This window comes from Maniola hyperantus, chromosome 22 (assembly GCF_902806685.2).
Source record: "Maniola hyperantus chromosome 22, iAphHyp1.2, whole genome shotgun sequence".
Classification (NCBI taxonomy): Eukaryota; Metazoa; Arthropoda; class Insecta; order Lepidoptera; family Nymphalidae; genus Maniola; species Maniola hyperantus.
In genome coordinates, this window is record NC_048557.2 from 1,357,729 (window position 1) to 1,371,458 (window position 13,730).

The 13,730-nt window shown below is 38.2% G+C and overlaps 2 protein-coding genes across 20 annotated transcripts in view; one reads left to right on the plus strand and one right to left on the minus strand.

Moving 5' to 3' along the window:
- rg (A kinase anchor protein rugose) overlaps positions 1-13,730 on the minus strand; it is a 530,630-nt gene that overhangs the window by 18,608 nt on the left and 498,292 nt on the right. For all 19 annotated transcript variants that reach the window (XM_069506123.1, XM_069506120.1, XM_069506125.1 and 16 more), the window contains 2 exons: positions 6,166-6,281; positions 744-856 (listed from right to left, as the gene is read on the minus strand). In XM_069506123.1, the coding sequence (XP_069362224.1) occupies positions 744-856; positions 6,166-6,281 (229 nt within the window). The remainder of the gene's footprint in view (positions 1-743; positions 857-6,165; positions 6,282-13,730) is intronic.
- The window catches only part of LOC117992661 (facilitated trehalose transporter Tret1-2 homolog), a 61,627-nt gene continuing 50,466 nt past the window's right edge, over positions 2,570-13,730 (plus strand). Inside the window, exon 1 of the mRNA XM_034980363.2 lies at positions 2,570-2,825. Coding sequence (XP_034836254.1) covers positions 2,785-2,825 — 41 coding nt within the window. The 5' untranslated portion in view covers positions 2,570-2,784. The remainder of the gene's footprint in view (positions 2,826-13,730) is intronic.

The window sequence follows — 13,730 nt, forward strand, 5'->3', positions numbered from 1 at the left end:
AACGAGATAGATTTATGTGTGAGAGAGTCTGTCTCTCACACATAAATCTGTCTCTGTCTTAAGTCTAAGCAAAGTCAAAGTGCGCTCTATAGATCTCAACCTAAGTCTGAGCTAAGTCACTCGTCAGCCTTAGACACGTGAAACTGACGAAGCCTTTCAACTTTCAAGTTTAGCAGCGTTCATTCAAATGCAAGTTATTTTCAACTTGAGCGAGAAGTACCTATTTACCGTTTTTATTATTTCCATCGGAAGACACAATTAGGAAGTGTTCTAACTGACCTGAAATCTGAATCTAAATCGTGTCCGGTCTAGTTTTTCTTTCGCTCAGAATTTATTGTGACTGCGGTTGGTTACCGTTCGACTGAATTTGTAAAACCGTCAAGCGCTAGATATTTGATACTTGCTACCTTTCTCTATCTATGAAAGCGGTGATAGACTAGTAGGTAAGACGCCGCCGGCCTCATAGTCTGGTGGTCTGAGGTCCGATCCCGGAGGACCTCTAACTTTTCGGAGTTAATGTGCGTTTTAATATTAAATATCATTTGCCTTAACGGTGAAGAAAAACTTCGCGAGGAAATCTGCATGTCTGAGAGTTCTCTATGATGTCCCTACTCAAAGGTGTGTGTGTAACTATGGAGTATATTAATCCGCACCAGGTCAGCCCAAACCCTTCTCATTCTGAGAGGAGATCCGTTCTCAGTAGTGGGTCGGCGAAGGGTCGAGATGTTGATGACGATGCGTACCTTAGATAAATCCCTGTAGTTGGACGGCTGGCTGAGGTCGAGCTCTTCGCTCTCGTAGTTGGTGAGCACCCAGGGGAACACCGGGTACTGGTTTAAATCGTTGTACGTGCGACCTGGTGACCAAGACAATTAATTAATTAATTTAAACATCTTTAATGCTAAATACAATGTTACAAAGAATAAAAATACAGGATACATTTAAAAACAAAGGACGACCTTATATCACTACAGTACAGTGATATCTTCCCGCCGATCCATACTTAAAAACTTGCTAGAACTGTAAGACGGGGAGTCCATAACCATCATCATCATGACCAACCCATCACCGGCTCACTACAGATAACGGGTCTCCTCTCATAGTCTACCACGCTGGCCATGTGCGTATTGGTAGACTTCACACACCTTTGAGAACATTATGTAGAACTCTCAGGCATGCAGGTTTCCTCACGATGTTCTCCTTCACCGTTAAAGCAAGTGATATTTAATTAATTAAAACGCACATAACTCCGAAAAGTTAGAGGTGCGTGCCTGGGATCGAACCCCCGACCTCCGATTAGAAGGCAGACGTCCTAAACACTAGGCTATCACAGCTTCCTTCCATAACCATACCTACCTATAATTAACGATCAATAAACTATCACTATCACAATGATAACTACTTAACGACTATGAACAACCGCAAAAGTAAGAATAAAAAAACTTCCAGACGCAGTGGTAAGCTGTGATCTCCCGGGTTCGAGTTCCATCAAGGTAATTATGGGATTTTATAATTTCCAAAATTTCTCTGGTCTGGCTGATAGTGAAACCGATTGGTTTAATGGGTTTAATTTAACTTCCGTATGTATATGTATGTGCATATAAGTGCAAATGTTCATGGGCGGCGGTACTCACTTATCATTAGGTGACCCGCCTGCTCGTCTGCTCTAACTCTATTAAAAAAAAAGCTACTGAGATTTCTCGACATAAAATCCCAATAACATAAAAAAACAAGCAGTGGCTAGCAATAGTCGCCGAAGGATGAATTGACAAACAGTTGCGCTATCACCACCATGGCCATGGTAAGGTCGATACTTCACTGCGGTTGAAACTGAGGTCGAGAGAAATTTGACCTAAATTAATGTTGCTAAATACTTAGATATAATTGTTACTATTTTGTTAAGTTTAAGGAGATTACACATTCCTACTTCTATGATATTTTTATAAGTAGGTACAACAGGCGTAATGTTTAATCATAGTCATTAAAAATCAAACACAGTTCGGGTACTAAACCTAGGAAAGTATTTTTTTGAATGAAACGAAAACAATTGTTGAAAAAATGGCTTTATAGTAATTATCTACCAATTCCATATATCATGCTTCTTTTTCATAAGAGTCTGCCTAGTTAACACGGTAATTAACTTGATATTTTGATAGTGGTATATAGTTTTGGTACCTATTGGTTTTCCCTTTAACTAAGCGTTAAGCTTGTGCTAGGAGTAGGTTTGACAATAGTGCAACGGGTGGGGTTTGAACCGGCGACCATTCGGATTTCAGATTGCTCCTTAAAACGTTGAGCTATTGAGGCTCTTTCATCCTTCATCTTGAGCCTGTAAGATTTACCGTGAAAGAAAAGAAAGTCTGTAACTTGTCAAAACTAATAATAATTTCTTTATTTCCTTGCAATGCAATCGAGTTGCACTTTGACCGACACCGATCGCCGGCGCGAGATGTTTGTGTTTATCACACAAGCCCGCTTATCGCGCGCTGTCCCAGTGTTATAGGTCTCAGCTGAATGGATCTATTGTTGTTTTCACGTGACCCGCGCCATCTCATTTCCCATCTAATACCCGGCCATTCGTCAAACGAGTGCCTACTTTCGCAGTCGCGACCACGCCTAATCACAACTTTACAAATTACAAAAAAAAAACAATAAAAAAAGTAAAGAGAGTGTTTCTAAACGACAGTGAACTGTCAGATGCGATAACGATTTTGCGATAGGAATGACGTCAAAGTTTTCGCGCGGGAAAACTTGTTTATCTGTGCATGTGAAGTGTCAAGTGATATGCGTAGACTTGTTAAACGTATTCTGAGAATGTTAAAAAGGTAAGCATTTTTTAAAATACGGTCAAGTGCGAGTCAGAATCGCACATGAAGGGTTCCGTGCCGTCGTACAAGAAATAACACTTTTTAATTTTTTTTGGTGATGTAACCACAAAATTCAGTTTTCGTATTTTTCCACTTTAGGTCCTTGTGCTAGACATTGCTGCCATATGACATGATTCTAGATCAACGGAAAATATCCTATAGGTTTTGATTTCTAACGGGTATTGACAGACACGACAGACAGACATACAACGCAGTGATAATATACCTAAGGGCTCCTTTTTCCTTTTGAGGCACGGAATCCTAAAAATTAGCCATTTCGTTCTGGGTTCTAATCACTTTTATAAAGTGAACAATTTTTTTTATCCTATTAAATAAGAGGATATTCTTGGGAAATAAATAAACAAAGGAACTTTTTTTCGTGATTATGGATAGTTCGTTGTTTTTAGTCGACTGGCGCACGCAATGTCCGATGTCACTGACCTTCTGCGATTAATTGGTAAATAGAAGATAACCTAGAGATAACCCAGCTAAGTATACAGGAATATGAAAGGACAGTAGAGTATTTTGCTGGTTATTCTCAACTGACCAGTAATAGTACTAATAAAACAAAGGCCTATAGTACGCGACAGGTCAAAATGGCAATCGGAGTGGCGACGCCCCGTACACCCGCACGGCCTGCACGCTCACCCGTTGCGGGATAGCGCGGGTGACGTGCGGGTGTGCGGGGCGTTCCCCCGCCTATTCCATCTCGACCTGTCGCGTACTATAGATATGTACTAGTATTTTCATTCATGAATTACGTAAAAATCTAGATTTTTAGGCATTTAACTTCTCTCTCATAATAAAAACCCGACCATAACTAAATCTATAAACAGACCAGAACATTAGGAAACCGGCGCAGAAATGGCACAGCGATTATAATGAGGCAATTGTCAACGACGGAGGTATGAATTACAGTCGTATTGTTGTGTAAATTATATGCAAGTACTTAAGTGTTTTCTTAGTTTTCTAACTATTTCGAAAGAAAAGAGATGAGAGACTTTCTTTTTTTACGTTGCTAATTTTAATATGTAGGTAATTATGTCGTAGGTACACTTCCACAGTTCACGACAGTTAGGGAACTTCTAACAAAACCTCGAGGCTTCGACGTCACTGGCAGGTGTCAAAATGTTAGCACATTTGACGCAGGTAGCCTTATTTTTAAGGTTCCGTACATCAAAAGGAAAAAACTCTTATATGATCACTTTGTTGTCTGTCTGTAGGGTAAACCTATAGGGTACTTCCCGTTGACCTACTAGAATCATACAATTCGGTAGATAGGTAGGTCTTATAGCCCAAGTAAAGGAATAAATCCGAAAACCGTGATTTTGTGTTTTTCTTCACCGTTAAAGCAAGTGATATTTCATTAATTAAGACGCAAAGTTAGAGGTGGTTAGAGAAAAGTTAGAGGTGCGTGCCCGGGATCGAACCCCCAACCTCCGATTAGAACACACTTATGCATTTATTATATTCAATAGTGATTTCTATGAAGATAGGGGCTATATTTTTAAATGTAGGTCACACTAACTGACCCTTGAAGTCTAGTCTACTTTCCGCATTGTACCTACTGCTTTATCTAGAATCTCAAGGCTTATAGGTGCATGAGTGTATTTATCAATTTCCCAATGTTTCCCGCATCTAGGTAAAGTGACGAAACTGACACATAGACTGACACTAATTGATATTTGCATGCAAAGGCGCCTTGAAGAAAAAATGTACCCTTCCATTGAAATCGACAAGTTTCAATGTCTCGATAAAATGATCGATAGATACACAAAACATCGATTATTGTTGCATCAATCGATCTTGATGATTATCTTTTTTAGGGTTCCGTATCTCCAGAAAAAAAACTTTCAAAGGATCACTTCGTTTCTGTCGGTCTGAAATAAAAACCTATACTTAAGCTACTTCCCGTTGACTTAGACTCATGTTAGGTCGGTAGCAATGTCATGTAGGACAAGTAAAGGGAAATATTCGAAAATAATGAATTTGTGGTTATATCACAAAAAAATTAAAAAGTGGTAGGTACCTATTTCTTGTACGATGGTATGGAACCCTTCGTGTGGGAGTTCGACTCGCACTTGACTGGTTTTTATTTACTCTATCAGGCTCCTTGAGTGATTAAGAAAGTAAGTGATCCAATTAGGAGAAAAACTAAGGTCCATCATTATCAGATGATTGACAGGCTGGTTTGTTTTCTGAATAATTACTGAACAAAATGTTTACTAGTTACGGAGTAATTAAATTAATTATTCAGAAACAAAAAGTAAGGACGGTACAGTAAGAGAAATAATCACGGTAGTCATGTTATGGAAGTCAGCGTGTTTAAAAAAAGCTTTTATAAAATAACGAAGGTCTGGCACGCGCTGGCTCTCTTTCTAATATGTCATTATTATTGTTGCAACAAACGGGTACCTTTTTTAATGAAAATTAAAGAAAACTAAAAAATATATTAGACTATTCTTGTCTTATATTTTTTTTTAGTTTTCATTAATTTTCATGGCAGCCATTTTGAATTTTCTATTATTTTTAGTTATAGCGCCAATAGAAATACACATTTTGTGAACATTTCAACTCTCTAGCTATTACGGTTGACGAGATACAGCCCGCTGACAGACAGACGGACGGACGGATAGCGGAGCATTATTAATAGGGTTCCGCTGGCACCCTTCGGGTACGGAACCCTAAAAATGATTATTATCGATCCATTAGAGGCAACTGGTAATGGTCAATTTGTGATAACAGATAATGAGGAAGGAAACCGTCGTTTTGTATGACCAACGTAACATTCGCTAATAGTTGTGTGCTGCTTAACAGACGTCATAGTGGCATTATGTCTGTCGTCTTATGTAAATACCTATCACCTATGAGTTGACGACCTTTCTGGCGCAATGATGAGCGCGAGCTGTGGACTTATTGATTAAGCGGGAGGTCTCAGGTTCGATTCCCGACAGTGCCAATTTGAAAATTCATGATTTTTAAATTGTCTCTGGTCTAGTCTGGTGGGAGGCTACGGCCGTTGCTAGTTATCAACCCTACCGGCAAAGCCGTGCCGTAACCGTTTAGCGTTCCGGTACGATGCCGAGTAGAAACCGATAAAGGGTATGGTATGAGTACCATACCCCATCCAAGTTAGCGCGCAACTGATTTTTCGAACTCCAAAAAAATTTAATCCAACTTAGGCTAGGTATACCATTTTAGGCTACATTATCATACCTAATTAATAATTTTTCACCATGTGAGATCGTCAGATAGTAGAAAAAACGGACTCTTCATAATAAAAAAAAATTAAACTCACCAGCAATAGTGTTTAAGAACATAAGGTACTCGAAGTTGGAGATCTCTCGCCGCTGCCACTTCTGCGTCATGTTGGAGTTCCGCATCAGCTGGCGAGGGGACATCATGGACGCGCGTCTGATGACAAAAAAGTTTTACGATAAAGTTTACCTACAAAGTACGTAGAGGAGATCCGTAGGAGAACTAGAGTAACCGCCATAGCTCAACGGGTTGCAAAGCTAAAGTGGCAATGGGCAGGGCACATAGTTCGTAAAACCGATAGACGTCGGGGTTTGGGACCCCGATGTCTATCGGTGGAGACCTCGCACCGGAAGACGCAGTGTTGGAACATCCCCCACTAGGTGGACGGACGAAATCAGACGAGTCACAGGGAGCCGCTGGATTCAGGCGGGCGCAAGAACGTGGCGTGTGAAAGTCCCTACAAGAGCTATGTCCAGGACGTGGACGTCTATCGGTTGATGATGATGATGATGATGATAATAAAGTACGTGACAGTTCGAGATGGCAATCGGGGTATGAGGCAGGGGACGCCCCGTACACCCGCATGTCACCCGCACCAAGTTAGCGCGGGGGCTGTTGTGCGTTCCCACCACGATTGCTATCTCGATCTGTCGCGTACTATTTCATGATTTTTATGACAGTGTTTTTACCTACACTTCAAGGTTTCTAGATAATTTTTGAATAGGTACAATATCAAAAACTACAGAACCGGCAGGTCAGGGCGTCCGCGTCGGGCGCGATCTCAAAAAACAAAAGTTCGAATTCTGCCCGTTCGGCGCAGTTTTTGATGTATTTAAAAATTATTTTAACTATCCATTAAAAAAAAATCTGGAGCAAATTATTAATTAAAAGGCATCGTCAAATCAAATTAGGTTTCAATACATACGAGTATATGTATATTTTTTGGTCGTATTATCCAAGAATTACATCGAATAGATAATCCATTACTTTTATTTATCACAACCTTCTATTATTTACTTCTTTATCTTATTTGCTATTTATCTTCATTGCATAGGTTTCAACTTTAAATCATTTACTTGTAACTGAAATGATTTAAAGTTAAATAATAGCAAGAAGACGCACGAGTGAACTTAATTATATCTATTGTAAGCCAGTAAACTATTTAAACGTGATAAAAAAAACTGAAGACCTAGGTAATAGAGCTTACTACGGTTTTGGTCAAATGAACGTCCGTGTTCAAACGGTTAAGTTAATGCGGAAATTGTACTTGTCTCTCGGTTTTACCAAGACATTTTTATACAGTTTTTCCCAAAATAAATGGTGTATGCTATTTTTACCAGGGATTTTCCGGTTGAAATAGGAATCGCCTATAGCATCGAATGCACTTTATATAGTAAATACAATTTGTCATTCGAGTTGGCTTGGAGGAGTTGTACGCTTAAGCTGAGTGATCTTCCGTGGACACATTAACCGTTTTCTATACATATAGGCAAATATTCTGACGGAAAATTTATAATTTGCCAACTTGAATTTGATACTTGAATATACGACTAGTAAATTAAAGGTAAAGTTACTTTTTAAACTCTCAATTCGATTCGCAACAAAGTTGGTAAGTAACATCATTAGGTATTTTCGAACGGAATAAGTTGTAAAAACATCAAATAACTTGTGATTTAGTTGAACAATTAGCATGTCGCGTGATTTCCTCAATCCATTGCCTATCTATGCCAATCATGTTGAGATGGCATAACGTGTTGCAACTGAGCTAAAACCATCTGCAGACACGCCAACATGTCGGTTTACTCGGTTTTAATTGACGGTCCAATTTACTTAGTTATTCTCAGTCAGCTGTATTCAAGTTATATTTATTAAACTTTCTTCAGGGTTCCCGACACAAAATTGTAAACCGACATTATAGTTTTTATAAATAAATTTTCATTTAATTTCAGTTCAATAAATTTTCATTTCATATGTCAAGCAGTGGATGTCTATCGGTTGACGATGTTGATCAGGAATTTCGTTAATCACTTTAATCATCATTTTAGCCTACTGTTAGACATACCTAAAGGCTTTTCCCAATGTGCCCTACCACGTCTAGTCCACAAGTCTCCCACTTCCAACCAATTTCATCCCCTATATCGTCGGTTGACCCACACTACGCTGAATCTATATAGGTATCTTTAGGTATCTTAAATATACAGGGTTACAGGAAAATAGGACACGATCCCGTTAAAGGGTTATAGTACAAGACATTAGCTATCAAACAACCCCTAAAGTGCTTATGCGAAAGTGTATCGTTTTCGAGTTATTCATTTTTTTATTTTTTTCTTGATAAAGGGGTGTTTGCCACTTTGAAAATTAATAAAAAAAGGAACAATGTATTTCATCAGATTTTTTTCTTTTCTTGCTAGTACATATCCTTGTTAATAATAAACAGTTACAAAAAAAGAAAAATCTTCAAGCATTTTAAAATTACAGCTCAAAAACTGTACAAGTTTTCGATTTTAAAATTTAACTCTTTGAATAACTTGCAAATTTTCTGTAAAAATTACTATGGCACTTATCCTGCGGATTACTTTAAAAACATCTACGTTTCGGTAGCTATCCATTGGTACAAAAAAATTACAAAAAAATCATAAAATCAAGAAAAAATTACACAACAAAGAGACCAGGTAGAAAATTCTAACAAATGCTATTGCCAAAGAATTAAATCAGAATCAATGTAAAAACGAGTTTAATGCAAAATCGTTAAAGATTATTTTTCAATGAGGTCAAAAGGTAATATAAATACAGTCAAGTGCGAGTCGGGCTCGCACACGAAGGGTTCCGTACCATCGTACAAGAAATAACACTTTTTATTTATTTTTAATTTTTATGGCGGCCATTTTGTAATTTTTAGTATTTGTTGTTATAGCGGCAATAAAAATACACATTCTGTGAAAATTTCAAGTCTCTACCTAATAGGGTTCACGAGATACAGTCCACTGACAGACAAACGGACGGTCAGACAGACGGACGGGCGGACGAACGAACATGAAATTTTCACAAAATGTGTATTTTTATGGCCGCTATAACAACAAATACTAAAAATTACAAAATGGCCACCATAAAAAATAAAAATAAAATAAAAAGTGTTATTTCTTGTATGATGGTACGGAACCCTTCGTGTGCGAGCCCGACTCGCACTTGACTGATTTTATATTACCTTTTGACCTCATTGAAAAATAATCTTTGACGATTTTGCATTAAACTCGTTTTTACATTGATTCTGATTTAATTCTTTGGCAATAGCATTTGTTAGAATTTTCTACCTGGTCTCTTTGTTGTGTAATTTTTTCTTGATTTTATGATTTTTTTTGTAATTTTTTTGTACCAATGGATAGCTACCGAAACGTTAATGTTTTTAAAATAATCCGCAGGTTAAGTGCCATAGTAATTTTTACAGAAAATTTGCAAGTTATTCAAAGAATTAAATTTAAAAATCGAAAACTTGTACAGTTTTTGGGCTGTAATTTTAAAATGCTTGAAGATTTTTCTTGTTTTGTAACTGTTTATTATTAACAAGGATATGTACTAGCAAGAAATAAAAAAAAATCTGATGAAATACATTGTTCCTTTTTTTTATTAATTTTCAAAGTGGCAAACACCCCTTTATCAAGAAAAAAATAAAAAAATGAATAAATCGAAAACGATACACTTTCGCATAAGCACTTTAGGGGTCGTTTGATAGCTAATGTCCTGTACTATAACCCCCTAACGGGATCGTGTCCTCTTTTCCTGTAACCCTGTATAAAAGGAAAAGGTGACTGACTGACTGATCTATAAACACATAGCTCAAACTGTTGGACGGATCGGGCTGAAATTTGGTATGCAGATAGCTACTATAATGTAGGCATCCGCTAAGAAAGGATTTTTGAAAATTCAACCTCTAACGGGGGTAAAATAAGGGTTTAAAATTGAATTTATGTAGTCCACATAGACGAAGTCACTGACATATTATGCTAGTAAATAATAAAATTATAATAGGTAGTTATCGTTCCGTCGACATTGTAGCGGTTGTAAGGAAGTGCAGTGAACCCAAAATATTTATTTTTTACAACCATGTAATATAAATATGTGGATTATTTACTGAGCCTTGACGTCGCTAAAATGAGAAGTTTTAAATAAATATCATATTTCCCGGTTGATGCGTCTTAAGAAATTAAATAGGAAATTTTTGCAAGTGAGTTCAAAGTACATAGGAAATGGCTATGGACGTCTCCGTAGATCGCTGTGATTGCTTTGTTAATAGCCGCTATTGGTGCTTGAAGGGTGTATTAAAAAAATAGGTAAGTACAATGTATACCTACATGCACGGAGCTCGTAATTTATGCCTTCGTGCTTGATTAGCTTAAGAACGGGTAACAATTTTACGCAATACAATAATCTGCTAGTTGAGCATACCCTCAAATTGGCACCCCTCACTTAAATTGTCATCATCATCATCATCATTTCAACCTGTGAACGCCCACAGCTGGAATTTCCTAATAAGGGCACTGAGCCTCAGCTTTCCTATTCCAGCCACATCCAGATACGTTCTTTATACCTACCTAATATTATCGCTCGATTGCATTGCATCGCCCCATGCTGCTTTTATGCAATTTCCTCTCTATAAACTATAAAGTGTACTTTGACGTTGCACAGACTATTTAAAAACAAGTCTGATTTATGTCTCTTCCATAAGTTTGAGAAAAGTCAAAATACGCTCTATAGAGCCCAGTTACGACTACGATAAGAATGGCCTAAGTAGGATTTATTTTTATATTTACTACAATCCTTTGGATACTTCTGTTTAAGCAGGTATTAATAATCACGAATACGTACGTATCATTCGTGATCATACGTATCACGAATTTCGTCACTGGCGGTAAGCGAAACCGTGGCCGAGTTGGTCAAGGCATCGGGCGCGAACCCAGAAGATGCAGGTTCGATTCCTGCCGGTTACGCAATTTTTGATATGTATTTAAAATTATTAGGTATTAATAAAATATCGTCCATGAATCAATATTATCTCATTAAACTGTAAAACAGTTACGCACTCGCTTCCGCGAGTGGACTTGACTGTGCGAGTGACTCGCGCGAGTAGGTCATGGTCGCGCGGGTTGTCGACCCGCGTCGCGCTGTCTGTCACACATTTCGGTTAATGGGATTTTTATTACGATTTACATTATTGATTTTGCATTAAAATCAATACGTAAAAAAGCTTCTCACAGTTTACGATTATCTACTCATAATTTTACGGGTCAATTAAACCCAAATATTATGGCTAAGGCCAAATTTATATTTTTTTGAATTTTCGCCAGACAAGTGGCAATTTTGAAAATCTGTTTTTTTTAATAGAAATAGCGAGAAAATGAGCAGGCGAGTCACCTGATGTTAAGTAATTACCGCCGAACATTTGCAGGACCAGAGAAACTTCCCGATTTCTCACAGGAACAAAGGGATTTCCCGAGGTTTTGGGGTTCTCAAAAAAATAACCTCTGTCTTATACCTAGAGGCATATACTTAATCCATGTAGTAAGTATCCATGTTTCGTAAATTACCAAATTATTAAAACGGTAATTACGATGCAAAAATATTATCTGCTCACTCAGATCTCAAAGATAATGAATTTTTGGGTTATATTTTATGATAATTGCAAAACTGTTGACATTAAAAATTAATTCGTACAAGTTAATTAAGTTACTATATTACTTCATATGACGATAACTTTCCATTATCTATAATGTCAAGGCATAATAAGTTGGATAGGTACAGTAGGCATAATAATTGTTTGTTTTAACGATAGTTAAAGTGGTTATAGGGCGTAACTAAATATAAATATCATCACCATCAACCAATAGACTTCCACACGCCACGGTCTTTGTAACGATACTCAACTGGCATACTAAAATATTATAAAATTTTAATATGCAAAATAGTACAAAATTTTTGCTATAAATTTATCGAAATTAGGTTAGTACATATCAGCAGTAAAGTATTCCACATAAGAATATAAAGGTTCACTTTTAAGAGTTTCAATTTTAACTCATAACGCATAACGTTGGTAAACATTGGGAATCGAGGATATACGCCGCACGGGTTATCGGGAGCGAAGACAGACAGCGATGCGCGGGGCCGCGTCGAGGTGTTGTGTGCGCACCGCGCTGGTTAATGCGTAATAGCGCTCGGAGCGTTCATTGCTGAACTAGCGTTGCGTGCGGCATCGCGCGTGTCGGTCGAGACGGTGAGTGTGCGCGCTCGTCGTTGCGTAGTGGCGCTCATAGCGTGCTCTACTCAAACGGCGATGTGGAGATACAAAATATAATTTACTTATTGTAACTTATGTGCTGGGGCGACACATGAGGTTTATAATAAAGAATACTAATTTGAGAATGGGACCACTTTGAGTACAAGGATACATTTCTTATATTATAGGGCGATACTTTCTAAAGTCTGAGAGCGATTTATGGTTGAACTGACAATTTGGCTGCTTAGGCGGAGAAAACCGCGCGTCTCTCGGGATGTGTTTGGTGAATCTTTGCTTGAGGTGGCTTTCAGTGTTATTAGTGAACTATCTGACATTCTTCTGAAGACTTCTATCATTCCGTGGTGATTGCAAACACTGACAAGGTACATAAATGCTGAAGATGGGATTAGGCCTGTGGATATAGTCTCCCTCGCTTCGGCGTTTGTATCGCAGTGCGCCTGGCTCTGTTTGGCGTCTGACTATCAGTTAGATGTTAGATAGGGATTAGGCCTGTAGATGCCATGGTGAGCCTTGTTCATTCTTGACAATAGTTTGCTATGTTTGAATTTGTGATTACATCGGCGTGCGTTCACACATAGTGCGAACGTATGTTAATGGGGTTGCATTCAAGTATAGTGGATGTTAAATTGAGTTGTAGGCCCATGTACTAAATCTGCAGTGAGCCTGGCTCGTCTTTAGGATTTAATTACATTGGAAACTAGAATAGGATTGGCTAGCGATGGCAGATCATACGGCTATTTCTGGTTTTGTCTTGTTCTGGTATCCTGTGTTTACTTTTGAATTATTTGCTGGTATGCGTTGGAGCGCGTTGGAAGACGCTTATGCGAAGGAGACCCAGTGCCTTTGATGCTTTGTGATTCTTATATGAAGGAGAACCTAGTATCTCGGGCTTTGTGAATCCTTTGCTGAGTTGATTCTAGCATGCTTTAATAGCTACCAATCACAGTGGGCAGGTAATGCTGCTGTACTGTTTGTACTCTGACATTCGTTGGAATGCTTAACCACCTTGTGGTGTTTACTGAATACACGCACATTATAAATGCAACATTATTATACCAATACATAAATATTGAAGGTTGGGTTAAGGCCTGTGGATATTCCCGCAGTGAGTCTGACTCTCCTTGAAACCTATTAACAGGTCTGTAGTGGGAGAGCACCACTCTAAAAATGCTGTATCAGCTATGGCTGCATCGTGGGATCATAAGAGGCACGCACCTCTTTCTAAAGTATGCTTGCATACGTTGCGCCGTTTATCAAATGATGACGTTGTGGGGGGGGGGGCTACTGTTCGTTGGTATTTTATGTACTTAGTGTCA